At 46.6% G+C, this 27308-nt stretch overlaps 2 protein-coding genes across 3 annotated transcripts in view; one reads left to right on the forward strand and one right to left on the reverse strand.

The window, feature by feature from the left end:
• Positions 1-1916: 1916 nt before the first annotated feature.
• Positions 1917-10135, reverse strand: sec23b (SEC23 homolog B, coat complex II component). Of its 2 annotated transcripts, XM_029157707.3 has the most exons (19): positions 9955-10135; positions 8161-8388; positions 7730-7787; positions 7539-7625; positions 7142-7378; positions 6957-7039; positions 6723-6867; positions 5667-5825; positions 5429-5544; positions 5213-5336; positions 5035-5115; positions 4855-4944; positions 4655-4761; positions 4261-4414; positions 3973-4050; positions 3654-3815; positions 3472-3558; positions 3097-3318; positions 1917-2465 (listed from the first exon to the last, which is right to left on the reverse strand). In XM_029157707.3, exons 2-19 carry the CDS (start codon positions 8379-8381, stop codon positions 2376-2378), a joined length of 2301 nt encoding a protein of 766 aa, XP_029013540.1. In that variant the 5' UTR covers positions 8382-8388; positions 9955-10135; the 3' UTR covers positions 1917-2375. The 2 variants fall into 2 exon arrangements, with proteins under 2 accessions (XP_029013540.1, XP_055365931.1); XM_055509956.1 differs by lacking the exon at positions 9955-10135 and having other exon boundaries at positions 8161-8936.
• Positions 10136-10909: 774 nt separating this feature from the next.
• Positions 10910-27308, forward strand: part of ccdc85al (coiled-coil domain containing 85A, like) — an 18683-nt gene continuing 2284 nt past the window's right edge. Inside the window, exons 1-3 of the mRNA XM_029158615.3 lie at positions 10910-11733; positions 12852-13926; positions 26486-26543. Of these exons, the coding sequence (XP_029014448.1) occupies positions 11488-11733; positions 12852-13926; positions 26486-26543 (1379 nt within the window). The 5' untranslated portion in view covers positions 10910-11487. The remainder of the gene's footprint in view (positions 11734-12851; positions 13927-26485; positions 26544-27308) is intronic.

The following is a 27308-nucleotide window of genomic DNA, read 5'->3' on the forward strand; positions in this document are numbered from 1 at the left end:
ATTATTAGATGCTGACTCAAAGTAATTATAATTAGACTTTATGTTCCGTTTGTTCTATTTAATAATATTTGATCCTCAAGGGCCTGGATTTCCCTCGTCCCTGAAAAAGCCTTGACTTTTTCCAGCTGCTCTAAACTGAGAAAGTTTTGCTCTGTCAGCTGTGTTCTATTAAAGTCACGTTACAGGACAAGCACAGGTCAAGTTACAGTCCGCTCCTTCGTGCTATTGCAAAGCTTGATTTGCATGACATTGTCCATTTTCATATTATTTATCTAAAAATATCTAAAAAATCTAAAAATTCCAATCTAAAAAATCAGTTGAAATAGTTTTTTTTCCATTTTGGCTGCCTCATTTTAAAAATATTGGTTCCAACTAATGTTTGTGATGCAATTTACATGCTTTCAAATCCATAATATTTTTTTTTCTAAAACAGTCATTTGACATTTTTTGTTGTGGCATTTCACAATAACAGCACACCTTTTTTAATTTACACACATAACATGTTCATAGTTCTGTAAACAGGCTGCGACATATTTTATATATTCTATTATTCTGGAGCAGAGCCAGATTGGATTTCTCTGGCTACTGAACCAGACCAAATACTGATCTGTTAGGATTTGACTGGACATAGCTTTGCCTAATTCTGGGAATCGCATGGACGTCACGAACCATCACTGCAGAAGGCAGAAATTGCAGTGCTCATTTGTTACTCTGAACGTCATCGAACATGCACGGCTGTGGCCTTTGGATGTGTCAAGAATATTCCAGCATATAGACGCACGGATTAAAATGGAATGGTGATTGTTTCTATAATTTCTATGTCACTTGCAACAGCAGCACAGAAATGAAATATGCATGGACCTAAATAAAGTGGTGTCCTACAAGTCTATCCGTATCAAAGGACAAAGAGCATTATGCATTATTATGCATTTTATTATGTCTTCATAATGCAATAATTGCCATTTCACTGCTGTTGTCCTTAATGTCTCATCTGCTGTAAAAGGACTGAGGACTAAAGGTGCTAAATGGTTATGATTGTGAGGCCTAAGCTCTGAATACGCCCAGGCTTCATTTGTATTTCAGTAGCAACTTCCGCTCAAAGCAGCTAAGAGTAGAATTTGTCTCTAAACAGATAGCCCTTAAGGATTAGTCTTTATAATCTGCCGTTCACTGATCCTCGAAATCATACTGTCTGGGTGCTCTGAAATCAGCTTACAGTGACAGTAGATGGTGTGTGAGCGGTTTTATGCTTAGGATTTCATCCCGCGCAGGCTTTCTGCACAGTAGCACCGAACGCGGGAAAAAGACAATCGTTAGGCAGAGTTGCTTCCAATCTGCACCGAGGATATATCACCTACTGTTGTCACAACATACTGTGTGCTCACGCTATTTTCTCTCTCACACACACACACACAGACAAGTTCAAATCTGCAATGCACGACAGATGAGGGAAAGGCCTTTCCTTCTGCTGCTCAGAACCAAACAGATGCCTGGTGTTTTAACTGAGCAGCTCTGATAAGATAGGACTTCCAATGTGTAAATCTACTTCTTATTAGATGCTCGTTATAGAAACGTCACCAAATGTGTAGGAACGGGATCCAGCTGCTGGCGCTGCCTCTGTTATATAGATGGCTTTAAGATTCCAGCTGCAATCAAAATTAAACGACTGTCGTACAGTATCTTAAAGTTTCATCAACTGAGGGAGGTCAGTGGGTGTGAAACACCAGATGGTGATGACAGGGGGCGAGGGCACTGCGCTATACAGCCCCTATAAAATCTAAGTTTAAAATAAACCTCAATGTGCATCATTAGTCACCAGACACAGAAACTCAAGCCGCAGAAAATGAATACTCAATCTCCAAAGGGAGTTTTCTCTCTACAAAATTATTCTGTGTGTTAAGAATTCTTAACCAGCGTGAGAGGTGCCATTATAATTTATTAAATGAGAAGAAAATCTACACATCTTTAGATATACACAATGCAAACATACATAAGCATTCTATTAAACAGCATCTTCAACCAGATTAGCAGTACATTATTTTAGGACAAACAAGCATACAGCACATTAAAATACTCTAATCATTCCTTGTCAGAGGTGGTATCAAATATAAAACGGAGACAGATATTGCTTTCATGAGGACAATCTGGCTTTGGAGAAGTGGAATGGTTTCCTATAAATAAGTTCATGAAAATATGTAGAAATTGCATGTTTCTTTAAAAGGAATGTGCTATTTCCCCCCTTTTTCGGTTCAAACTCCAGTTAAATAAAGCTAGCACATACAGTTAACTGTGTGGCTCAGGGGAAATGTGAATGGATCCCAGTATCAGAACAGGAACGTGGAGTCACTTCATCCGTTGTAGTGGAAGAGAGACATCTATGTAGAGCTGGAAACAGCCAGTTTCTTTAAGTGGTCCATGAAGACCTGCAGGCTGACGTCATCAGTGAGGATCGGGGCGCCGCTCTCCTGTAGACGCACAGGAAGGACAAAAAGAGTGCTGAACAGTGATTTACTTCCTTTACAGGCAGATCTTTTCATGACATAACTCTGATCCCACGATCACTCTAATGAACACATTTATCACAAAGCTTAGTTTATGCAAGACCCCGTGTGTCTGGTTAATCTCACTACATAGATGTATTCATGGGCTGGGCATAAAGGCGGTCATGCTTCAGTTCTTCCTTGACTTAAGGGAAATTAGAGATTAATGCTATTTTCAGCTTTCAACCTTCACCATTTAGGGGTCAGCTAATCCAAGATCTGTGCTTGGTGACAGTTTGACTTTGAATAATCGGAGTCGTCAATGCAGACTGTTTTCAAAACAGAGCAGGAGTCTCAACTCAAAGAAAAAAAAGGAAATTGAAAAACCTACAACAATTTAGAGAAGGTTTTAGACTTGTTACATACAAACTAATTGTTTACTCAACATCAACGTCACTAAAACTACATACTGTAGGAGGAATAACCTGCCCGACTCTATTGAACAGAAAATGATTAGGTCTTCCTTCCTTCTGACAACCTTTGGTGGCAATTTTGACCTCTAAAAGCAATCTCTTTTACAAAATAAAGTAGCAAGTTGTATATTATATTACTGTACCTGTCCCCAGGCGTAAAGGTTGTTGTGGGTTTGTGACGGGTTGACCTTGGACAGCAGGAAGCGAGCCTGTGAGCCTCCATGCTCTGTGTCAATGTAGCGTGGCATGGGGAAACGTGTCTGCAGGATCTCCTGGGCGTCATCCAGAGGAGCCTGCAGCAGCTGCTTGAAGTTCTCATACTCTGCCATTTCCTGGTAGCCTGCCTTTCTCCACTGGGCAATGGTCTGGTAATAAAGAGGAAAAGTGACAGCATTAAGGAATGACATCGCAGTTCATCAAAGTGGGATTTTAGGCTCAAGAGACAAATTAAGGAAGTTACATTTCCTAATATACTTTTATGGCTTAGAGTAGGAAATAGTTTCGAAACACCGTCTCACCTCCCCATGATAGATAACCAGCTGGAAGAAAGTGTCCATGAGCAGGATTCGATCTGGTAGGATACTGCTGCTGTCCAGGAGAACAGGCTGTAAAGACATTTGGGACACCATTTATTTAACACTGAAACATAGAACGAAGTACCTTACATTGAGAACAATGCAATGGAGGGTGTGATACTGACCTCTGGTGGTCCATGGAAAGAGTAGGAGTAAAGAATGGGCTGTATCATAATCAGAGACTGGGTCAAGTCCTGCCTGACAAAGTGGTGCCTGTAGTAGGATGACTCATCTGGGCTGTTGTTGAACACCTGCAGGAAGGGTGACCTTCTCAGGTGAAACATAAACTGCAGGTGGAGGAGAGAGAAAAAAAAATGATTAATGTGTATCAATACTTAGTACTAAATACACTGAAAGTCATAAATCTGAGGACAGGGTTATAATTACAATCAGTTAAGTCACACTTCAACTAAATAACTATGCGTTAAAAGGAGGTAGGTTTACCTGTGGGTAAAGGGACAGAGACTCTGACAGCCTGAATGATGTGGGATCATCCTTATTGAACTGACCAAACTTCTGACACTGCAAACACGGAAGACAAAACATTGTTTAAATACTTGACATGCCCCATTAGAGACGCCACCCAGCCCATTATGTCACATTCTGTAACACTATGCGAACCACGACTTCGCTATTTATGCCACACAATTCCAACAATGGCAACAATGTTCTGTTCCTCTGTTGACAAAGCACAGGTACAGGGCTGGGCTTAAGTTGGGGAGCGTCACTCACCAGGCGGATGAGCTGCCTGTCGAGCCAACGCAGCACATCTGGTCCCTCCTCTGACTCGGCTCTGAAGACTCCCAGGCGAGCCATGAGCACGGCGGCCGCCTCCTGGTCAAACGACGACTCGATGTGCTGAATCTGGGACTGTGCGTCTGCCCAGCTAGAGCAGAGACGAACAGAAAAAGACAGCGAGAGGAGGAAAGGGAAGGGGGAAGTAAAGACACAGGTGAGCATGGGTATGTTGTGAATGACGAAAGCAGGAGCGTCAGGAATTATAGGAATGCAACCAACCTAACTACTATATTGACTCAAGGTATTTCTTCCTACTATAGCACTAAAGTCAAAGTGACATTTTGACTGAGAATAACCTTTCCACAGCAATGATAAAAACAAAGCTTACTTCCTGGCGATGGTGGTGACCCGTATCCTCCTCTGTGTGTTTGAGTGTTGGTACTGCGTTACAAACTGGACTGCACCTCGGCCACCCTGTGGGACTGGTGCATTGTGCTGCATAGGAGAAAAAAAAACAGACAATGAGACTACAGTTGAAAATACCATTGAGGAGCAGCAAACGCTTGTGCTCAAGTAAGTAATTCCTACCTGATTGACCACTTCAAAATAAATGCCCAGAGTGGTGGAGGGGTTGACGCTGCACAGTTTCCACTGGCTCGTGCCACCGATGCCCATCTCCTACACGAAACACAATGTACCGCGATTAATGACAGCTCTCAGATTACTCGAATCCTAACCCTGAGCTCAGTAACTGGAGAGGGGACTCACATTCTCTGAAACGCAGGAAGCTTTGGAGTTGAGTGAAACACAAGGCCCAATGGCCCCGCAGACCTTCAGCTCCCTTGATGTCTATCAGAAAAAAAAAAAGCAGCTTTTCATAAATATGCTGATAAAACATGTGAGGTAAGAGACAAACAAATAACGACACCAAACATCATTTCCTTACCTTGACTTCCAGGACGCCGCCAAAGGCCATGCGGAAGTCTCCATTGTAGTCTTTACTGAAGACCCTCTGGAAGGTTTGCTTGAACAGAGATGTGTTGAAGGAGTCTCCCATCACAACGTGACCCCTGATAACAGCACAATTAAATTGTTAGGATACTAATTCCTACATAGTTTAAAGAAATATTCTTAAACCAATGAACCAAGAGATGATACACACCCAGTGAGGTTAGATAAGCACTTCATCTCCAGGAGACCAGTTTGATCCAGGGCACAGGCATAGATATCAATACTGTGACCATTTACTGCTGAGCGGTTGGCCAACGCTTCGTAATACTGAATAAAACCAAGGGGAGAGACGGCAGACATTAAACAACATTAAAGTGACAGATAGAGACAAAGATCTCAGCATAAAGCCACTCTAGTGTTTTGGATGAGATGTTTAACGGTTTGCTCACCTTGGTGGCTTTCTTCAGATGGCGGGCATTGTCCTTCTGGATGTCATGCCAGGAACGGATGGGCGTTTTCAGCTCGTCTCCCACCACCATTCCTGGGCCCTGGGTGGGGGGCCCTCCGATGAACAGCATCACGCGAGCCCCTGTGTTGGGGTAGGTACCCTGAGGGTTTAAGGGAAGAGCAATGTGGTTTTAAAATTCAGAACAATTATAGGTAATATATAATAATAGATATAAAATATCTTGAACCAAACTAGAAATAATAGAATGCAGCTTAAATTAAATAAAATAAAAATTTTTAAAATAAGCCTTAGGGGGAGTCAGTTACAGCAGAGGGCAAATCGCTCTGCCAACACTCGAAACAAAGTTCAGAGTCCAGGACTCTGGGAAAGTTTGAGACACAATGATTGATTCAGAAATAGGCCACGTAGTCACAAAGCTGTGCAAATAATCTTTAAATATGATGTGAGCATTTGATAGCAGGTTTTACGCAATCACTGATTCTCTCGAAAAGGGACAACATGGACCGATTCACACGAAACAATAGAACGAACGGGCCAGGCAGCAATGGATGCCAAGTGCTTTGTAGTTTGCTTTATGTGTTAAAGACCTATTCATCAGTTCAATTGCACCTTGACAACTCAGTGAATCTGGAGCCAAATTCAATGCAATCTGGCGTCATCTCCTCTCCTTTGCACTGACAGACAGAACAGCAGAGGGAATGATCTGTCTCTCTATCAGTTATGTAACCACACAGATTAGCAGTAGAGAGGAGAGGATAATGAATGTGAAAGGGAAAGACAGAAGGCAAACAACAGCATAGGGCAAGCCTTTGGACTGACGAAGCACATGTACTCTCGCTGAGGCAGAAGATAATTATCAGGGAGTGCATCTAAAAGTAACACGTGGCAGGTTCGTCCTGCTGAGGGTAAAGTTCAGGTGGCGATTGAGTTGTCGTCACTCATTACAAAGGTTCGTAATAAGTGAAGACAACTCAGTTGAAGGCAGAGAAAAAGTACAATATTTTCTCTAATGTACAATATAATGTGCTTGTTGTACCTCCAGCACGCCGAGAGCAACAGACAGAGCAACGCCAGTGGAGCGCAGGGGTCGTTTTCCCTGAGGGACAGGCCAGGGGTCTCTCTGAAGCTCCCCAAGTAGGTCTGTTAGATTCATATCCACTTTGTGCACTGGCAGCAGGAATCTGGATATAAAAACACCAACAAATGAATAACAATCTGTCCTAGGTTACATTATTACTTTTACTATTGACACAAACTAAGTCCTCCATACTTGCAAAAGGATGCAGCCTCCTGGGGCGGCATTGGGCGACCTTGTGGTCCTGGTGCTGCTGGTTTAGTTAAACCCAACATTTCCTAAAATATACACATATATATCTTGTGGTAATTCTGTTTCATCACCAACTACACAGCTCCTTACTTAAATTTAGACTCCCCATGCCACAGTCCTCCACCTACCTGGATCTGTTTGGAGGAGAAATCCTTGGTGCCTCTGAATACATAGCTCTTGGAGATACCCTCACAGCTGAGCTCGTGAACCTGAACCATACGTCCAAATGTGATGAGGCCCACTAGTGCATTAGGCGGCAACAGGCTGAGGGACATCTGCAAGGACTCCTTCAGCGCCTGAAGGTCCTCTTCTTCCAAACATGTGTCCACTACGTAAAAAAAGATCAGAGGAGCAGGGGCTCCACGCTGGAAAGAGGCAGTAGAAGAAGTGCACACTATGGTTAAATGCATTTCTAAACTCTTAAATGATAAAATCATCTACCTTTTTATATTCTTAAAACAAGACTATAAGAAGAAGCTGCATTAACAGTTTTTCAAGTGAGATGTTGTTGTGTGTAGAATTTACCTGTACTATGTACTCAATGGTAGAAAACTGTGGCATGAGTTCAGCTGGTTGGTTCACCTCTGATATGCCGGCATAAGAAGGGGGGAACTGAACAGACAGAAAACATCTTAGTCAATATGTAGGAATGAAGAAGTCACTCAACTTGAAAATAACATCAGGAGTTTTTTGGTCCTGTCAACAGCAGTACTTACTGGGTTTCTCTGAAAGCAGAAGTTGCATGCCCATATTTTTGCTCTGAAGTCAACTTGGCTGTAAAAGAATTTAAAATATTTGCTCGTTTAAACAGCATGTGTTTGTAGACCGCCCAGTACCAACTACATGTCAGCATTAAGAACTGCTAACGTGCTGAATAAATATTGAAATTTCCACAACCCACACTTCACCTGATGGGTGTGATAAAGTTTACAACATAAGGAAAAAGTATAAATGTTCAAATACATGTATTAAGTAAAAATCATTACAACAATTAAATTTGATTAAATAATTACAATTACAACAAACAACAGATACACCTAGAAGTATAAGGAATACTTATTACTACCACCAAAATCAATTATAAAGAAGAATAAAAATGGCAGCAATTTAAATGTACAGATCTGCAACAAACATCTGTCTGACTCACCATAGCGGGTTGAGCACTGCCTTGCAGTTGGCCCGGCTGCATAGTACTGGTTCATACTGAACTGGTGGAAGGTCAGGTCTCTCCTTGAGAGGTGTAAAGAGGCAGGAGACAGGAACCACTAGCCTGGTGGCTTCTAGACGACTGGAGGGCCAGAGGTTCCAGCTGAATCGCACCCCATCCCTGTCCTCATTCTGTTGGATGAACTCCTGGTAGGTCGCCATCACCAAGCTTTAGTAGGAAAAAAGCCCAGCAAACCAGATTGAGATTGTTGCGCTGATGGAAGAACCGGACAGTCCGAGCGACACCAGTGTTCGTACACTTGCTCCTGCTCTGCTCTGTTTAACTACACTCACTGTCTAGAGTAAGCACATGCTCCTTATACAGGTACGCCTTTCATTCTTGTGCTAAACTAAGACAGAGATCTTTGAAAGTATGACGCACAGACGTGTCAGAAAACCTGACCAGCAGGTTTGGATGAACTGATGGACCAGGCAGAGGAATCTCACGTGAAATTTTAGGCCTCACCTCTACTGGTTTGTGTCACTAATACGTCAGTGCCACTATAGCAATGCATGATTAGACATCCTGTTGTAGCAACAGCAAACTCCACCCCCTTTCTTAGACCTGCAGCTAGTTTAATATCACAATCTACTTCCTCTAAAAAATAATAACTTCTGATTGTAATGACAATTTCCCAAATTAATTATTTTATAATTTTTAAAACATAGTTCGATAAGATCTCATAACAATTTTCTACAACTAGTACATTTTCAAGTAAATAACCATGACAGAATGTGACATTAGAGGTAAGTGTTCTGACCTTAGATAAGAGTGGGACACAACTGCAACTGTGGCTTTATTTCTGTAAACGAGTGATCTATTAGGACTGAAGCGATCCATGGACACAAATGATGGAACAAACTGTTTTGAAAATGATTGGCAAACCTCAAAAATGTAGCTGAAAGCGGTAGTTACAATATGCTATAAAGACATGGAGAGCAGTTGATGGAGTTGAAGCAGACTGTGTCAATTCACAGAGCGGTTTTATCGATCTATAGCAGCATTAGAGGGTATTATTGTGTTTTAGGAATCTTCATCTACAAAATAACCACAGTTGTCAAAATTCAATGGAAGACAAAAAAAACTGATAATAAATCCCCCTAAGTAAGGTGGTGGAAAAGTAACAGTAGAATAAAACGCATTCCATTCTAGTAGAACTACCTTTATACGTTTATAAGGCACTGGAGTAAACCTCTGCCAGGTGTTTTCAATGACATCTGATCTTCGCTTGACGTTTAAAGACCGAGCGGCGAGGTTGATTGATTGATAACTGAGGACGTTTTGAGCAACAAGTTGAATTCGGGGGTTGTAAACACAGATTACATTATATTCCATTTAAAGTATGATCAAATTATTATGTAGTAGTTATTTATAAAAGGGAACAGAACTGATTTCAGTTAGCATCTTGAGCTACAGCCAGGCCACGTACGTATAATCGCCGAAAGAGCGATCAGTAAATTCTGGGATCTGTTTTAAACTGCACTCAGAAAATTATTCAAATGTAAATAATCCTGCGGTGCATGCGTTCCCATTAGGTCGGAGCAGGAAGTGCTGAGCACACGATGTTAGGAAACCCGATTTATTTCCTCGTCACTCAAACCTCTCGAAGCTCAGCTATGCTATGTTAGTTTTGCTAACGGAATGTTAGCGGTAAGCTAACGTGCTTCCGTTTAGATGCTCAGGCAGAAAGCGAGCGGCCTTCTTTCAACCAGAGAAATCGAGTCGAGCGCTTACCTTTTTTTATCGGGTGGACGTCCGGACAAGACGATAACGACAGCGTGTGTTCTGCTCAAAACAAAATTAAAGCATTTGATGCTCAAAGACACGGATGTATGGGAGAACTGAAAGACGAAGGCGAGAGGATCACTCCCTAGCAGCCGGCGTCGGCACTTTACTAGAATGACGTGTTACTCCAAGCTCAGACGTGTCCAATTGGCTCGTCTTTCGTGACGTCACCAGAACGTCCTCCGAGCGTAATGCGTTTTACGCAAGCATTCCTGAGGAGGGTGGGAAATGAAGTTTACATTGGCAATTTGGAAACCAGTATGTCCCTGTGGTTACTCGGGTTATTTTCGTTCATAGCGGACACCTAATGACGATAAATACAATATTGTCACTGTATATAGTGACAAGGCTGAAAAAATGGGCCTAAACTAACTGATGTACATCTTTAGTACATATTAACATTAGCGGTGGATTCAATTTTATTTATTTATTAAACATTTATTAATCATTTTAATCTAATTAAAGTAACTAAAGGTGGTGTCTCAGATGTTGTCGCCTTTGATGGTGTTAACTTTATTAAACTACTTTTGTTACCTACTAACTTCAAGCGGTCTGTAAACTGCTCTATTTTTCTGTCCAGTTTATGTCACACATGTTGTGTTGCTGTCCATGGTGCTGGAGTTAAGCTATGCCCCTGGGTCTCTTAAGGGTCATTTGACGTCACGTTACATTGAAACATTGTAGCTAGTTTTTAGTGACCCTCTTTCAAAATCCAATGAACTGTGAAGTGCAATATTTAAATTTAAGATGCTTACAGAAACACTTATTGGTCATTTACAAATTACCAACAAGTAATTGACTCATCGTATACACCTAAAATGTTTTAGTGTTTAGCTGTTTCAGTTTTTTTCTCACTGAAGATGAGGCATACATAAATATCTAAAGGTGATGTGCCTTTTCCCCATTTTCATTAAATGAACCGGAAGCGCAACGTTTTACACTTGTTCATAACCAATCTGAACACTAGGTGGCGCCGTAAACAAGCGGTATATTTGTAAAGCCCAAATCCCTGGGGGACGAGAGCCACGGAGAGGGAGAGAGGGGAGAACATGCGCCGTGCGTTTTTGTCGTGCACAGCAGCGGCTCCCTCCTCTCTCGCAGCGCTTTGAAGGTGCAGGTGTGCGCGCCGACTATCCGCCGAAGCTTTATTCACTTTCACTCCATTTGGGGCGGATTCGTCGGCTTAATCGAGACGCTACCTGGAATCGCAAGTAGTCTGCACAGAGTCCATCTCAGCAGCGAGGATGTTGCAGGGATAAGCGGCGGGCAGAGCATCCCCTCCGCTGTATTGCGCTCAGCCGGCATCGTCAGCTGTTGCTCTAGGAGCGAGTGGAGGAGAGAAACAAAGGCCAAACTATGCGACCGATTTCCAGACGGTAACCGTTTTCTCCCAACGTAGACCGGGGAGCGGATGCGGGCGGAGGCGGTCGGCGAGCCTCTGGTTATCTTCTGCCCTTTGTCGGTGCCGGCGGAGCTGTGCCAATGGAGAAAGCGACTCCACCGCCCCAGCCTCAGCTCCAGCTCTCCATAGCGAAGACGGAAAGTCCGGCGGAGGACATCGCCGGCCTGACCGACGAGGAGCTGCTCAAGTGGACGAAGGAGGATTTGGTGCGGCGGCTGAGGCGGTCCGAGGCCGACAAGATGAGCGTGATTCTGGACCACGGGAATCTCATCCGGGAGGTCAATCGCAGCCTACAGCTGCACTTGAATGAAATCAGGGGGCTGAAGGTGAGGAGGCGCGCGTTGGTGAGGGATGAGCTCATAGGTTTTGGAGCGCACCTGAGAACGCGCACGGGAGGAGGAATGTTGTGCAAACAGGGTGTGAAGATAGATGATATCGCTGAAGTTCGCTGTGCAGGCCTGTAGTCGTCAGGCTGTGATATATGAGCGTCTGACCTTACGTGCATGCTTAATGTAAGGCTTATTCAGCAGAAGAGGCCATCCATCCACACTTTTCAGTATTAAGGCCTAGACACGGCCATTCAAATCCTCTATACAGTTCATCTCATACTGCATATTTAGAACTCGAATGCCAATCTAGAGTCCACACACACACACACACACACACACACACACACACACACACACACACACACACACGCTCATTCCCAAGGATTCCTGCACACACATCTACATCCGTACTGTATATGCAGTATAGTTTCCCACTGGAGCACTGTGACCCGTCACGCTGTTCATCAGCAACCTTTCCCCACTGCCTTCATTTTCTGCACGTCTATAACAGCAGCGTGGCTCCGTGTTTACTGTTTAAGCCCAGACCCAGCCTGGGGTGGGCTGCTTAGAAACACATGGGGATCATTTGCCTTTCTCCGGGACCTTGTCACCTCCACCACCCATCCAAGCTCCCTAATTACAGAGGAAATAGCTGCAGGGTAAAACGGAGCGAGAGGGCAGCGAGGGGAGAGTTAAATCACAGAAATTATAGAATGACAGGAGAAGAGAGGGGGCTGAGGGAGATATGCTGCGTAAGTAAATGCTGCATATAAAACACTGTGGCCATGTGAATTAACTGGCCCTGCTCAGTTTTATTTCTCATTAGGACATTCTAATCTACATTATGTAGCTCACACTGAACGGTACACAGCGTGTCAGGGCTTTTATGGGAAAGACACAGAGGATTATGGTTTCATTTCATTATGATTGCATACAGCCTTTAACTCATACCTAAAAGAGCAGTGAAATGGACTGAAATTGGCGAATGCGTGCACTAATTGACTGTGTAATGCAGTTACAGCGTACATAATCAAAAGCATCCTCAATGGCTTCATTCATGACCCTCGGTTTAACACATTGCTCTTCATCTTTTGATTCCTTCTTCTCCGCCTCAGGACATTAACCAGAAGCTACAGGAGGACAACCGCGAGTTGCGGGACCTGTGCTGCTTCCTGGATGATGACCGGCAGAAGGGAAAGCGCGTGTCCAGAGAGTGGCAGCGCCTGGGCCGGTACAGCGCCAGCATCATGCGCAAGGAGGTGACCCTCTATCTCCAGAAGCTGAAGGAGCTGGAGCTTCGGCAGGAGGAGGTGGTTCGGGAGAACCTGGAGCTGAAGGAGCTCTGCTTGTTGCTGGACGAGGAGAAGGCGGCGGCAGGCGGCGGCGGAGGGGGAGGGGGAGTGGGGGTGGGCGGCTGCCGCAACTCCATAGACAGCCAGAACAGTCTGCTGCTGGTGCCGGGGCAGGGGCTCCTCATGAGGGACGTGGGGGATGGGAGCAGCACCTCCAGCGCGGGGAGCGCCGACAGCTCCGACCACCCCCACCACAAGCAGCCTCACCTCCCCGCGGGAGTGGGCGGCGGCGCCGGGGAGAAGGGCAGCCCCGAGCTGCTGCACAAACCCAGGTGCAGCAGCATCAGTGGAATAGCAGGGGGGGGCGCGGGGGACAGGGACGTGTCCAGCCCGGAGCACCCCAGCGGGCGCCACCGCAGCACCAGCCTGGAGTACCCGTACACGCTGCCCCAGCTCTGCCGGCCGCGCTGCGGCTCCATCTCCGTGCCCGACCACAGCCGCGCCCTGCGAGGCCTCAGCCCCGAGAAATACGGCAGGGGCGCGGGCCGGGGGAGCCCGGAGCAGCACCCCAAGCACCACAGCTCCGACCTCCTGCTGGGCCAGAGGCAGCACTTCCTGGGCCAGGGCGGCAGCGGGGAGCTTTTCCAGCGGCACCACCGCAGCAGCATCAGCAGCATGGGCTGCGGGAGCCCCGAACCGCGCCAAGCGCACATAGGGGGCGGCGAGCACCACGAAAAGGGCTGCGTGGTGCAGGGGGGCAGCCCCGACACCCACCGGCACCAGTACAGTATGAGCCCGGACCACGTGAAGCTGGGAAGCCCCGGACGCGAGGGGCAGCGGAGGGCGGCCGGGGACGAGCTGTCGCCGCACCACCGGAGCATCTACAATGGCATGAACGGTAGGTGTGCAGGCACAGCGACGCACAGCGGCACCCGTTCAGTGCAGGGGGCGATGAGGAGGCCGCGCAACAGCGTGCACGTTTAGAAACACCAGCTAACTCACAGTCAGACAAATATGGTCACAGCAAGTTCGTACGAGGTTTCGTCGTTTTCAACAAAATCTCAGAAATCTCCGACCCGAAATCGTACTCATGCTGAATGCAGCGTTATTGTTTTGGTTTGGTTTCTGGGCGCCTCTCGAGGAATGTGGCTCGTCTCTGTGGAGAGAGAGGGAAAACAAAAGGTTCCGAAATATTTATTTGACATGTTCTGTTAGTTAAACAGGACCCGCGCAATTGAAGCGGACTCTGATGTCAGCTGGCGGTGTTGCATTGCACCTGTAGGCGCACACACACACACACACACACACACACACACACACACACTGACAGCAGACAGTGAATCGGCTCCCAACCTTTGCTGCAGCGCCGCCCATCTCGGCTCAGCGGGGGTTTAGCGTGGTCGAGAGAAGGAGGAACATTAAACCACCAGCTTGGCTACTGTTTAAATATCCCACCGTGGCCGATAATGATTTCTGGAGTCTGGCTTGAAAAAAAGTGCTGAGTGGCAGAGAGCTGGCAGAAGCTAAAGGACAAATTCCTCAAGGTGAAATATCTGCATGACTCTGCAATATGTGACTGAAATCACAAGACAAACAAAAACAGTCCACGCAGACAAAGTAAACACACCGAACCCACAGGCAGGATTTCAGTTATTGTAGCTTAGGAAATAGTTTATTACGGTTATTAAATGATGAGTCATTCACTATATTCTTGGTCATACAAACAGACACCTATAAATCATAATCACACACATCTGGTTTTAGAGCTCTGTTTGTGTCTACATTAGATGATTCTAAAGGAGTGTGATATAATTCAGAAACCTGAATTGATGGTAATTTGGCCCTCGCGGCTTCCGTAGTGAGTTTTCCAAGTTGTGTGAGGCGTCACATTCTAACATTTTCCCCGATGCCCTTTCTCTGCTCCGGCCGCGTCTCTACAGATTGGACCGGATTAGCGTTGAGACATACGACACAGATTAGGATCATCGTCCGGTTTCTATTTTAGCCGTCCGTGCACTCTGCCCTAATACAGCTTTCAATCTTGATGTAACCTGAAACCACGCGCTGTCTGCGAAGGCCACGCCGCATTAATGCTGCGCAAATCCTTAATTGGAAAACGCTCTTAGAGCATTCGCTTCGCCCGCGGAGCCGTAACTGTTGTGAACGCGGTAAAAACGCGCGCGACTCCACAGAAACGCCACTCAACCCTAAGATAAAGCGCGTGATTTCTGGGGGCCACGCGGCTCGCGATCGGTCACGGCGTGGGTTTTTTTTTCCCCCCGCGGCGCTGCCACGCCCCCTTTGACCCGACAAGGACGCCGCCTTCAAGTGTCACAACGTGTGACCGAGACGCGGCCCGGAGCTGGAGATTCTCCGTTTGTGGCGATAATGATGAATTCAGGGACAGAGTAAAGGGGCCCAAAGATAAAGGCGGAGCAGGCTGAATAGATAAAGGCAGAGTAAGCCTTGTGTGACACAGGGAGGGTAAAGAGAGCAGCTTTGTGGTCATGTCCGTGTGTGTCATCCACTGACCCATCCTTACTGCCATGTCCTTGTTTTATTTGGATGAAGAGGGAATTTAATTCCTGTGAGGATGTAGTACACTGAACTCTGCTGGATTATCCTCTAAGCCCTTTGCCCAGTATTATTCCATTTTTTATGTACTGTGTGTGTGCGTGCGTGTGATTTACATGCGACATTGACCCATCCAGGGTGACCGTGAACGTCTCACGCTGCCCCTTAGCACAACAGAGGCTCAGGCCTTTCAAATTTCCGTCAAAATCCCAAAATGAAGGCAAACCAGCTCGCTGACCTGTTAATGCAACGTGCAGATTTTATTGTCTGTCTGTTTTAGCGCACGTGTGAGGAAGGAATAACCACAACGTAACAAAACACGCTCTCAGCCGACTTCCAGCTATTTTCTCTGATAGAAGAAATAAAGCAACATAACAGACGCCTGCATAAGCTAATCTTCTATTGTCATCAATACATGATCTTAAAAAAGAGCAAGTGGTCTCACTTAAAAGACATTTAGTGAAGTCTGATAGTACTAAGTGAATAGATTAGCTCTAACTAAAAGTCCTTTTGTAGTTTTACTATGTCTGAATGTGAATAAAATGCCCTTTACTCACAGCCTGTTCAGCCTGTTCATGGGATATGGAGCTATATAAATAAACAATTCTGTTTTCAGTTCAGCCGTGACCCAGATCGGAAATATCAGCTGCATGTGATAGATTCCCTCCTGTGACAGATAACCAGCTATGCACAGTGCAGTCTCCTGACCCAGACCGGAGGGGCCGACTGCAGGAAAGACGCGAGACCTAATCACGTTTTCTGCTTTAGCAATCACAAGTTCTGCCTATTAGCCTAAGCTGCTCAGATGATCCGAAGCAGAGAGAGAGAGAGAGAGAGAGGCAGCATGGGAAACGCTCCGCTGCAGGACCTCTGCCCTTGTGAGTGCACACACAGAGGTCCGGATGCTCTGCCGGCGCTTGAAGCCGTCCACGAGTCCGGTGGGCGGTTGCCGATGAGCTGCTGCCCACATTTGTTTAACCGAATCTCTGATAGCGGCGTCCGCTGGACTTTTGCATGTCCGCGTCTTATCTCGCTCTGTGTTCTTGACTCGAGGACGCTGGTCAACGTGGATCGGCTGCTCGTCTCCGTTCTCCGGCGTCCAATTAATCTTTACAATTATAGCATCAGTTCAGATCATGGAGCCCCTCCGGCTGTGCTGCTGACAGGAAGTCGTCTCTGAAGCGTTGGCCTCTCTCTCTCTGTCTCTCTCTCTCTTTCTCTCTCTCTCTCTCCCCGTCACTCTCCCTCTCCCTCCTAAATGTCTGCCAGTGTGAACAAGCAGCTGTCGGACAGGGAGGCATCTCTGATTGCAGAGCCCTGGTTCTGGAGGAGGCTGGAGGACGTGCTGTTTGTCAGGCTGACGCTTGAGGAAGCATTTGAGTGGATTACTGACTGTTCCCCTCCCCTCCTTCTCCAGCTTCCTGTCTTCCTCTGTGTAACACATCTTCTCCCCTTCCTCTGACTCTTGTCTGCCAAAGCGATGGACGGAAAGTATCCCCTTGACAAATCATGGAGTTTCACAGCCTGAGCGGCGTAAAAACCCCCCTCCAATGTTTGTCACAGCTGCTTGGCATGAAAGGATTTGTGGGGCATTAGTAATGCCAATAGATTATTACTATGTAGCAGACAGTATCATTGCATAGCTGCCTTCCCCGCTTTAGCAGTTTCCTGCGCTTTTCTATTACATGGCATTAGTGTGTATGTTGCCTGATCATGACCAAAGCAGGTTTTACATCATATACAGTGGAATATATACTTTTCCATCATTTTTTGTTCTCTTGCTCGGGAAATAAGCCATATTTGACGCCAATAATTCCCGCGGTGGATGTCTTTACCACAACCCGCCCAAGGGGAAGATGGTCGCTTCACATGCTATCATGGCATTTGAATTGGTAATCACACCTGAGACCAATTATTCCAAACACCCCTGCGTCACCCCATCAGAGCAGCCGTTAACCAAAGGGGCCCATGATTAGGCCTTTTGTTTATCTGCCTCTGATGCATATCATTGTCATCCTTAATCAAGTCGTCGTCAGATTCAGCCTTTTAGCGCTTTCTCCACCTGCATAGAGCTTAAAGTCATGTGTGACGTGTATCTTAACACCCTGAATAGGACAATACAAATTAGTGAGAGGTCACGTTTTGCAGGTAAAACCAGGGACTGCAGAACATTTTGCCCCCCCCCCCCCCCCCCCCCCCCCCCCTCACCTGCATCCTCCGAGTAGCTGTGTGACTTGTGAGACGTTTTGCTCCGGCACAAACCTCGGAGGTGTATGACAAATGTTCCACACTAGTCCCAGGCATCCGGTGGACACGCAGGCCCGGTGGAACCGAGCGCATCCTCTGTCCTCTTTTGCCGCGCCAACGGAGCCCGGCCCACTGAGCTGAGAGGAAATTAGCTCGCAAGGCCAGGTAATTAACTGGAACCTAAGTGGCTCCCATTTACGTGGGTACAACTGGGCCTTAGGGAGCCTCTGTCAGACTCCAAATCTCCATATTAGGCTATTTTTCATTTACTCCGCATGTACGGCTGCTGTTTGTCATGCTAAGCGCCGTCAGTGGCCGACTCATGAGGACGGTTGGAAATGGATAGAAACAGGTTTTGGCAGCTGTCAGTCGACGGATATAAAGTGAAATGCATCTTGAATGAGTTTCATGTCTCAATGTCTCATATGCAAGTTATTGGGCTCTAAATGTCTGTCTGTGGAGTGACCGAGCTTGGTCTAAATTGGAAAAGCCAAGTGTGTGTATCACTCTCTCTCTATATATATGTGTGTGTGTGTGTGTGTGTGTGTACGTGTATATATATATATAAATATAAATATAAATAAATAAATATATATATATATATATATATATATATATATATATATATATATATATATATATATATATATATATATATATATATACTTATATGGACTTGCATGCGGGGGGTTCCCGGTTCGAATCCCCGTTAGGGCGAATAGGCATCATACCATGAGAGACAGTGAACCACATGAGATACCGGCTCAGACGTCGCCCGGTCTAACAAGGTCTGCGTCAGGTGTTGGGGAACCAGAGCACCTTGACGAGAAATGGGCTACTGGAACAAGAAAGAAATGGCTGAGATGCGAGAACAAGGCTCTGTTGGAATGCTACTACTCAAGTAACCCTAGTCAGAGGGGCTACATGCAAAGAATGTGCGGTGAATGGGAACGGAGAAACCCACATTCAAGGCTGACTGCGAAGCAACTAGTAGCTCAGTGTTCCAACATCCACAAACGGCAACTGCTATCACAACTTGAGATTGACGAGATACAACACAAATGCTATGGCAAGGGGGAGCCAGGACGCCAGGTCAGAGGGGAGGTTTCACCATCTCCCCAACCGGAAATTGGGTACGAAGCCCCAATGAGCACAGATACGCTGAGCGAGGCAGCGACTGACCTGAAAGATAAGATCATGGCGAGATTAAACCATGGGAGCCATGAGAAACAATACCCACCATGGAAACGAAGGTTGGAGGCAAAAATCAAGGCAGCTCGGAGGGAAGTGAGCCAAATGACAGAGGCCCAGAGAGGTGCAATGAAAAGACCGATGCCCAAGAGGTACAGCCAGATGCCCATACCTGAAGCACTCGAAACTGCCAAGCAAAGGCTACAAGCCTTGGCCAGCCGCCTAAAGAGATACACCAGAGACAACGAAGCCAGACGAATAAACCGGCTGTTCGCAACACAACCTGCGAAAGTGTACTCTCAATGGCAGGGTAATAACAGCAGAGCAGACCCACCAAGGCTGGAAACTGAACAATACTGGAAAGGGATATGGGAGAGGGAGGCATCACACAACAGTGATGCACAGTGGCTGGTGGATCTGAGGGAAGACCACAGCAACCTCCCTGAACAGAATCCAGTGACTATCACAGTGGCAGACATCCAACAAAGAGTCTCAGGTATGAAAAACTGGACAGCACCTGGCCCTGACATGATCCACGCCTACTGGCTAAAGAAGCTCACTGCAATCCATGAGCGCCTGGCAGCACAAATGAACCAGCTGCTAAGGGATGGGACCCACCCTGAATGGCTAACCGAAGGGCGAACAATCCTGATAATGAAGGATCCCTCAAAGGGTGCAGTCCCATCCAACTACCGGCCAATAACCTGCCTCTCCACAACATGGAAGCTCATGTCAGGCATCATCGCAGCTAAGATAAGTGGGCACATGAGTCAATACATGAGCGAAGCACAGAAGGGCATTGGTAAGGATACCAGAGGAGCCAAACACCAACTCCTGGTAGACAGAACAGTCGCCCAAGACTGCAGAATGCGACACACCAACCTGTGCACAGCCTGGATCGACTACAAGAAAGCCTATGACTCAATGCCACACACATGGATCACTGAATGCTTGGAGCTGTACAACATCAACAGAACTCTAAGGGCCTTCATTGCAAACTCGATGAGGTTGTGGAGAACCACCCTTGAAGCAAATGGGAAGCCACTTGCCCAAGTATCCATCAAATGTGGCATATACCAAGGAGATGCACTGTCCCCACTGCTGTTCTGCATAGGTCTGAACCCCCTCAGCCAAATAATAAACAAGACTGGCTATGGATACCGACTCCGGAACGGGGCCACCATAAGTCACCTCCTCTACATGGATGACATCAAGCTGTACGCCAAGAGTGAGTGAGACATCGACTCGCTGATCCACACCACCAGGATCTACAGCTCGGACATCGGGATGTCATTCGGACTCGAGAAATGTGGGAGGATGGTGACAAAGAGAGGCAAGGTAATCCACACAGAAGGGGTCTCACTCCCAGAAGGAAGAATAGCAGACATTGAGGACAATTACAAGTACCTTGGAATACCACAGGCAAACGGCAACCTTGAACAGGCAACAAGGAATGCGGCAACAGCCAAATACCTCCAACGAGTAAGGCAAGTCCTAAGAAGCCAGCTCAATGGCAAGAACAAATCCCGGGCAATAAACAGCTACGCTCTGCCAGTGATCAGATACCCTGCGGGAATAATAAGGTGGCCAAAGGAAGAGATACAGACCACAGATGTTAAGACACGAAAGCTCCTCACCATGCATGGAGGGTTCCACCCCAAATCCAGCACCCTGAGACTGTACGCTAGCCGCAAGGAAGGGGGCCGAGGACTAGTGAGCGTGAGAGCCACTATCCAGGATGAAACATCCAAGATCCATAAGTACATCAAGGATAAGGCCCCGACAGATGACGTGCTGAGTGAATGTCTCAGGCAGTGGAGAACAGAGGATGAGATGCTGGAAGAGGGACCATCATGGGAGGACAAGCCCTTGCACGGGATGTACCACCGGAACATAACTGAAGTGGCTGATCTCAACAAATCCTACCAATGGCTTGAAAGGGCTGGGCTGAAGGACAGCACAGAGGCACTCATCCTGGCTGCACAGGAGCAGGCCCTGAGCACCAGAGCCATAGAGGCCCAGATCTACCACACCAGACAAGACCCAAGGTGTAGACTGTGCAAAGAGGCCCCAGAGACGGTCCAGCACATAACTGCAGGGTGTAAGATGCTGGCAGGCAAAGCATACATGGAACGCCATAACCAAGTGGCTGGCATAGTATACAGGAACATCTGCGCGGAGTATGGACTGGAAACCCCAAGGTCAAAGTGGGAAACACCTCCCAAGGTGGTAGAGAACGAGCGAGCCAAGATCCTGTGGGACTTCCAGATCCAGACTGACAGAATGGTAATGGCGAACCAACCAGACATTGTGGTGGTGGATAAAGAGCAGAGGAAAGCCGTAGTGGTGGATGTGGCAATACCAAGCGATGGCAACATCAGGAAAAAGGAACATGAGAAACTAGAGAAATACCAAGGGCTCAGAGAAGAACTGGAGAAGGCTTGGAAGGTGAAGGCCACAGTGGTGCCTGTGGTGATCGGAGCACTAGGGGCTGTGACCCCCAAACTGGAGGAGTGGCTACGACAGATCCCTGGAAAAACATCCGAAATCTCAGTCCAGAAAAGTGCAGTCCTAGGAACAGCAAGGATACTGCGCAGAACCCTCAAGCTCCCTGGCCTCTGGTAGAGGACCCGAGCTTGGAAAGTGGATGAGACCACCCGCGTGGGGTGAGAAGGGAGGTTTTTATATATATATATATATATATATATATATATATATATATATATATATATATATATATATATATATATATATATATATATATATATATATATATATATATATATATATATATATATATATATACATACACGTATATTACACACACAAACACCAGTGATTGTGTAGAGTCCATCAGTGGAACATTGTGTTGCCACACAGTCTGTCGTTCGCGCTCGGCCGGCTGTCTGTTGTGTTTTTATTGCTGGTGGAGCAGCAGCGATGAATTGGCTCCTCGAAGGTTTTTTTCCTCACAGCCGCCGTCTGTTCCAGGAGAGACACGAAGTGCGAGAACGCACCAGGAGCGTCCGTCGTTATCGCCCCTCCCTCTGAAGCAGTTCTGGTGTCATGCACGGCTCCTGTTGCTGTGGACGAACGGACTGACTGCCAACATCCACCACTCCTCATTATATTTATATCATTATCCGTTAGGAGTCCTCTTTCGGTGAGGTCTGTTGCTCTCAGAGATATTGAAATCAATGTCATTACCCCTCCCACCCCCCCATTGCTCCGGACTGACCGGCTCATTTCCTTTACTGTTACATCAAAATGTACAATTAATGACCTCCTTCATCTCTTCAGAGCTTAAGCGCCAGATAAAACATGTAAATCTGTTCCATAAATCTCTATGATGTTATTCTACTTCTATTTATGTAGGTGTCACAAATCTTATTTTCACCTGTTTATTGTGAGATGACTGTTAGATACGTTTCTTAAGAGAAGATAAATGTAAATTCTGAGCTTGAAAGCACCTCATCCTATTGCTTAACGTGATCAAATGTCGCCTGAATTCTATAAAACCTGTAGATTTAAGAAGCAAAGGACGAGTTATTATTATTAACCCATTATTATTGCGATGCAATCCATTATTCTGCTTTCAATTCAGATTGATCATTACCAGCGCACCTACAGGAGAATGGGTCTTTGTTTATTTCGAGGACGGGCTCATCTTTGCTGTTTGCGCTTCCAGTTTAGAGCTGAGTGAGGTTCCCAGCGTTGCGCCTCGTCCCGGCCTCCGCATTCCCCTACACGCTACTGGATGCCCAGCCTCTTATATTATTCATCAGCTCCGAGCAGCGATGACATGTTAAAATGGGACAGCAGTAGTTTATCTTGCAAATGCCTACTTCAATATTTAATTTACCTCTGAGAGTCATAGTAGAATGCTTACCACGCCACCCGGGGCCCCTGAAGGGCCGGGGACACAGAATCACTGTAAGTGCTGATGTTGTAGCAGCATCCTCTAAGTCGTTCTGACTGCGTGTGTTTCTTCCTTTTTACTACTCTGATCTCTTTTGTTTAAATATGAATCTATGGAAGTGGTTCGTTAGTTTTTCATGTGCGTCACTAAAAAAAAAGATTGCATGCATGAGCTTTGCTTTCGGTTGCGTGATGCACGCCTTTGATGTGGATGTGTGCATGTCCGAGGGATCCCTCAACACACACACACACACACATACACACACACACACACACATACACACACACACACACACACACACACGCACGCACACACACACACACACGCACGCACACACACACACACACACACACACACACACACACACACACACACACACACACACACACACACACACACACACACACACACACACACGCATCAGACTACAGGGCACCAAATACCCAGCTCTACTCCAGTGCGTCTCATGCTCTGATCTCTTCACAGTCCACTTCAGCGTCGCGTGGTGCTACGCTGCGGATGCCGTACTTTCAAGTTATGTGCTGCTTCTACCTGCTGCCATCACTCACTTCAACGCAGTGGCCAGAAAGCACTTACCATTAACTACAGCTGCGTGAAGGCGTTGGCCTCTTATTCATGTATTTCTGTCACGGTGGAGCTCAAATAGTAAAATGTGCTAGTTGGTATTTTTGGACAATTGTCACATTTTATCAGGGAAGCAGCCACTAGAAATAACAACTCTTATTCCTAACGGGAAATCCTTCGTCAGAACATAAAATCCTACATTTGTTGTCACCAAACTGGCACTGGTACATTTTTAAGCGGCTGAGCCGTCTGTTTCCAGTGTTTATGATTAGCTAAGTTAATCAGCACCATTAGTTCAACCCACAGAGCTTTTGTTCTTCGTCTTTGCAATTTTCATCAAAGAAGCGTGAGTTTATTTGCTGTAAAGTGGAAGCATTGTCCTATAGGGGAATCACTAGCAGAGTCATTTCTGTTGCTTAAAGCATCCACTGCAGAATGTGAAGAGGCAGTAACTGTAAGCCTGCTGTATTCCAGGTGCGTGAAGGCCTGATACATTACCATCAAAACTGAACAACAACCATTTTGGAAATTCTAAGACTGACATTTAGCTTCAGATTTAGAAAAAAAGGACAACTCGATTTGATCGAGCAACAGAAGCTCCTCAGAGGCGGAGCGATCCGGCGACTTTGGACTTGGCTGCGTCTCAACTCTGCGTCGGTGTCGCCTCCCGGAGCCGAGCTCCGGCCGGGCCGCGGCGCTGACCGAGCGCCTGGCGGAGCGACCGCTCGCTGAACGCGAGGCCGCTGATCCGCCGGGCAGCTCCTCTGCCCAACAAGCCTGAATAATTGATGGCGCCGGTTTTTAGGGGATCTGAGGGAACAGTCATGTGAAATTACCCTTCATTGATCCTGTAAAGTGAGAGAGGCGGTGAAGTGGGATGAGCAGCCCTCAGAACGGGTTCATGTGTTCACGCGCGTCAATAACAGCTTCATTACTGCTTTTGACTAATTATACAGCAGTTGTCAGTCAGATTTCAACCTCCTGAGGTTTTTTTTACTGTTTCATTTTGTTAACAATACCTGTGATTATGTGTATTATATACTGTAGTTATTAGCTGAAGCTTTCCTCATTTATAACAGTGATTCATCCACTGTGGGAGCTGCTTCTCCCGAGCCAATCTCACAGACCTCATTGTGGGGAAATTTAGAGCTTTTCACTTGAGCTCTGGTGCACAGAGGTTGGGAGTTAAAGGGGCTTAGGCTGCGCATCATTCTGTTGTAATCACATTATCTGTGTGCTCTTGCTTTGACCCACACCGTGCGCCCACTTCTTCTACATGCTACGTGTCACATCCCGCTAAATCCAATTTGGGTTTTTACACGCTCGCCATAACTAAATCAACAAGCAGCCTCTCGGTGTGCTGCGCGCTTTCTGCCTTTATCACTCAAAGGTCACCTCTGGTTAGAAGTCAGAAAAGGCAACGACCTGCTTCACACATCGATTATCTGGACTCTGTGGATTTTAGGCGCGTGGCTGGTGTGTTTTAACTAGATTCCTGTATCTGTTTCTAATTATGTGGCCTGTGTGTGTGTGTGTGTGTGTGTGTGTGTGTGTGTGTGTGTGTGTGTGTGTGTGTGTGTGTGTGTGTGTGTGTGTGTGTGCAGCTGTATCTGTTGTATGACCCACATTGAGAAGATCTCTTAATGCTGTGACGCCGTCTGCAGTAAAATGTCACTGTCAATGTAATATTGACCCGAACGACAACAATGAGAGAACGTGTTTGAAAGTGATCTAAGCATTTCAGACAAGGTATCAAACTAAAACAGTGTCATTTACTGTAATAAGGGAAGCAGGTACACGTGTCACGTGTCAGGAACTACTCTGGTGGAAGTCATGGGTTGATAAAAACCCTAGGAGGCTTATTTCCTTACTCTACACTAGTAATTGTAGCGAGGCGTTTTTACTGCAATCCTTGTTAGAAAAAGTGTTTGTTTGGAAAATTCATTAGGAACAGACGGAACTAATCACTTTATACAGTTGGTGCTCGGCCCAACGTCGATTTTTGTTACAGCCCACAGAAATTCAAAACCGATTTATATTAAGCTTATAGCCTGCATTGAATTGTTGTGAATCATTTCTCCAGCACCAGTGCAAAACCACAAACTGCTGAAATATCCTGTTTTTATATTCCTGTTTTTTTACCCCCCCCCCCCCCCCCAGAGAAGGGGCAGGGAGCACAGACGCGGCGGCTGCAGGGATCCTTTGCACAACTCAGTGGTCGCAGGAGTGTTATGAATCTTTAATGTGAGATGTTAGTGCACCAAGAAGAGGAAATGTGCTGAAAACATGATTATGGACTCGTGGGAAGGGAACGCATTGTTGGAGCGAGAAGGGGAGGAGGGAAGGGCCGACATCGTTTACCAGGTTCTAACTGGAACGTGAGCAAACGCTGCCCTTAAAAGCAGCCTTTACTCAGGTTCTTGGCAGCAACGTTTAATTTCCTGAGAGGCAAAAGAGCCAAACTTTTTGTGCTGCAGGATGTGAGCTGTGCTCGTGTGTGAATCCAGTAACGAGGCGCTACCGGACAGCGCCGTCGTCCCCTCAGCGTAACCCCCCCCCCCCCCCCCCCCCCCCCCCCCCCCCCCCCCTTTGTGTCGCCGTCTCTTTGTCTCTCAGACGCTTCTCGCTTCATCCGGACGCGTTTGATGCTCGGCGCCGAGATGAATGCGTCTGTGGACGGTTCACGTTCAACAAACCCGGTAAAGGCCGCTTCCGCTCCGCTCGCTGTCACTCGCCCCAGTGCAGCTGAGAGTGAGACGGACGCCGGCGCTTTGAACTCGCGGTCCTCGAGGTTCATCCGCCCACATGCGTCTTTATTAGACGGCGCCTCTGATGTGGAGTCTGTACTCAGAGCGCTTCCTGCCAACGTGTTCAGTGCAGCCGTGTCTCTAAACGCATTAAGAACTCTCCTCTTCTTCTTCTCTCCTCCTCTTTGTCGCAGCTTTGATATCGGCTGGCTGCTGCACCAACAACTGTAGAAACGTCAAGCTCTGGGACAGGTAAGAACCCACCGCCGCTCTCCTTTGCATAAACCTCCTCCCTGTTAATTGGACTCTTTGAAAGGAGGCGAATAGCAAATGAAGGTCACCGCCTGATCTTCCTGTAGGGGCCTATAATCCTGCCATTAGCTCCGCTGTTTAAACTCTGTTTTTTAAGCACATACTGCATTTACATTAAATAATGGCAGCCAGATGTTTTTTAAGCAGGCTGCCTGCTCATCAGCAGGTGATCTGTAGATATAGGCTGTTCTGCATCACTGCGGGGTCGTGATGTGTGAGCGGGTGGAACAGCTCCACAGGGTGTCGTAATCTTCAATGGGGAACAGACGCCCCTGTAGCTGATCGCACACACGCGATCATGTTGAATGATCGACGTCATTTCCTGAGGTCAGGAAACCGTTTTTTTTTTTTTTTTTTTCCGTCCGTGGACGATGTGCAGGTCCGGAGGGACGCCCCATTAGTCCGGTCCCGTCTCCAACCTCGGGCTGCTCGCTGGAGACAAAACGACCTGTCACTGATGAGCAACACACAAACCCGGGCTGACGAACGTCTTATTCACTCTAATGGTCCAACGGTGAGAATGTGGCGCGTTACAACTTTGCCAATAAAATGGATTCAACGTGAAATAAATAGTTTTGCCGATTGTATAGTTCTGCATCAGACCGAGAATTTCCCCAGGACTGTCAGATTGCGAAAAATCCCTTTGGCTGAAGTCGATTCTGCTGCGCTGCAGAGCGTCCGGATCCATTTATTGACAACAACAGT

This window comes from Betta splendens, chromosome 1 (assembly GCF_900634795.4).
Source record: "Betta splendens chromosome 1, fBetSpl5.4, whole genome shotgun sequence".
Classification (NCBI taxonomy): domain Eukaryota; kingdom Metazoa; phylum Chordata; class Actinopteri; order Anabantiformes; family Osphronemidae; genus Betta; species Betta splendens.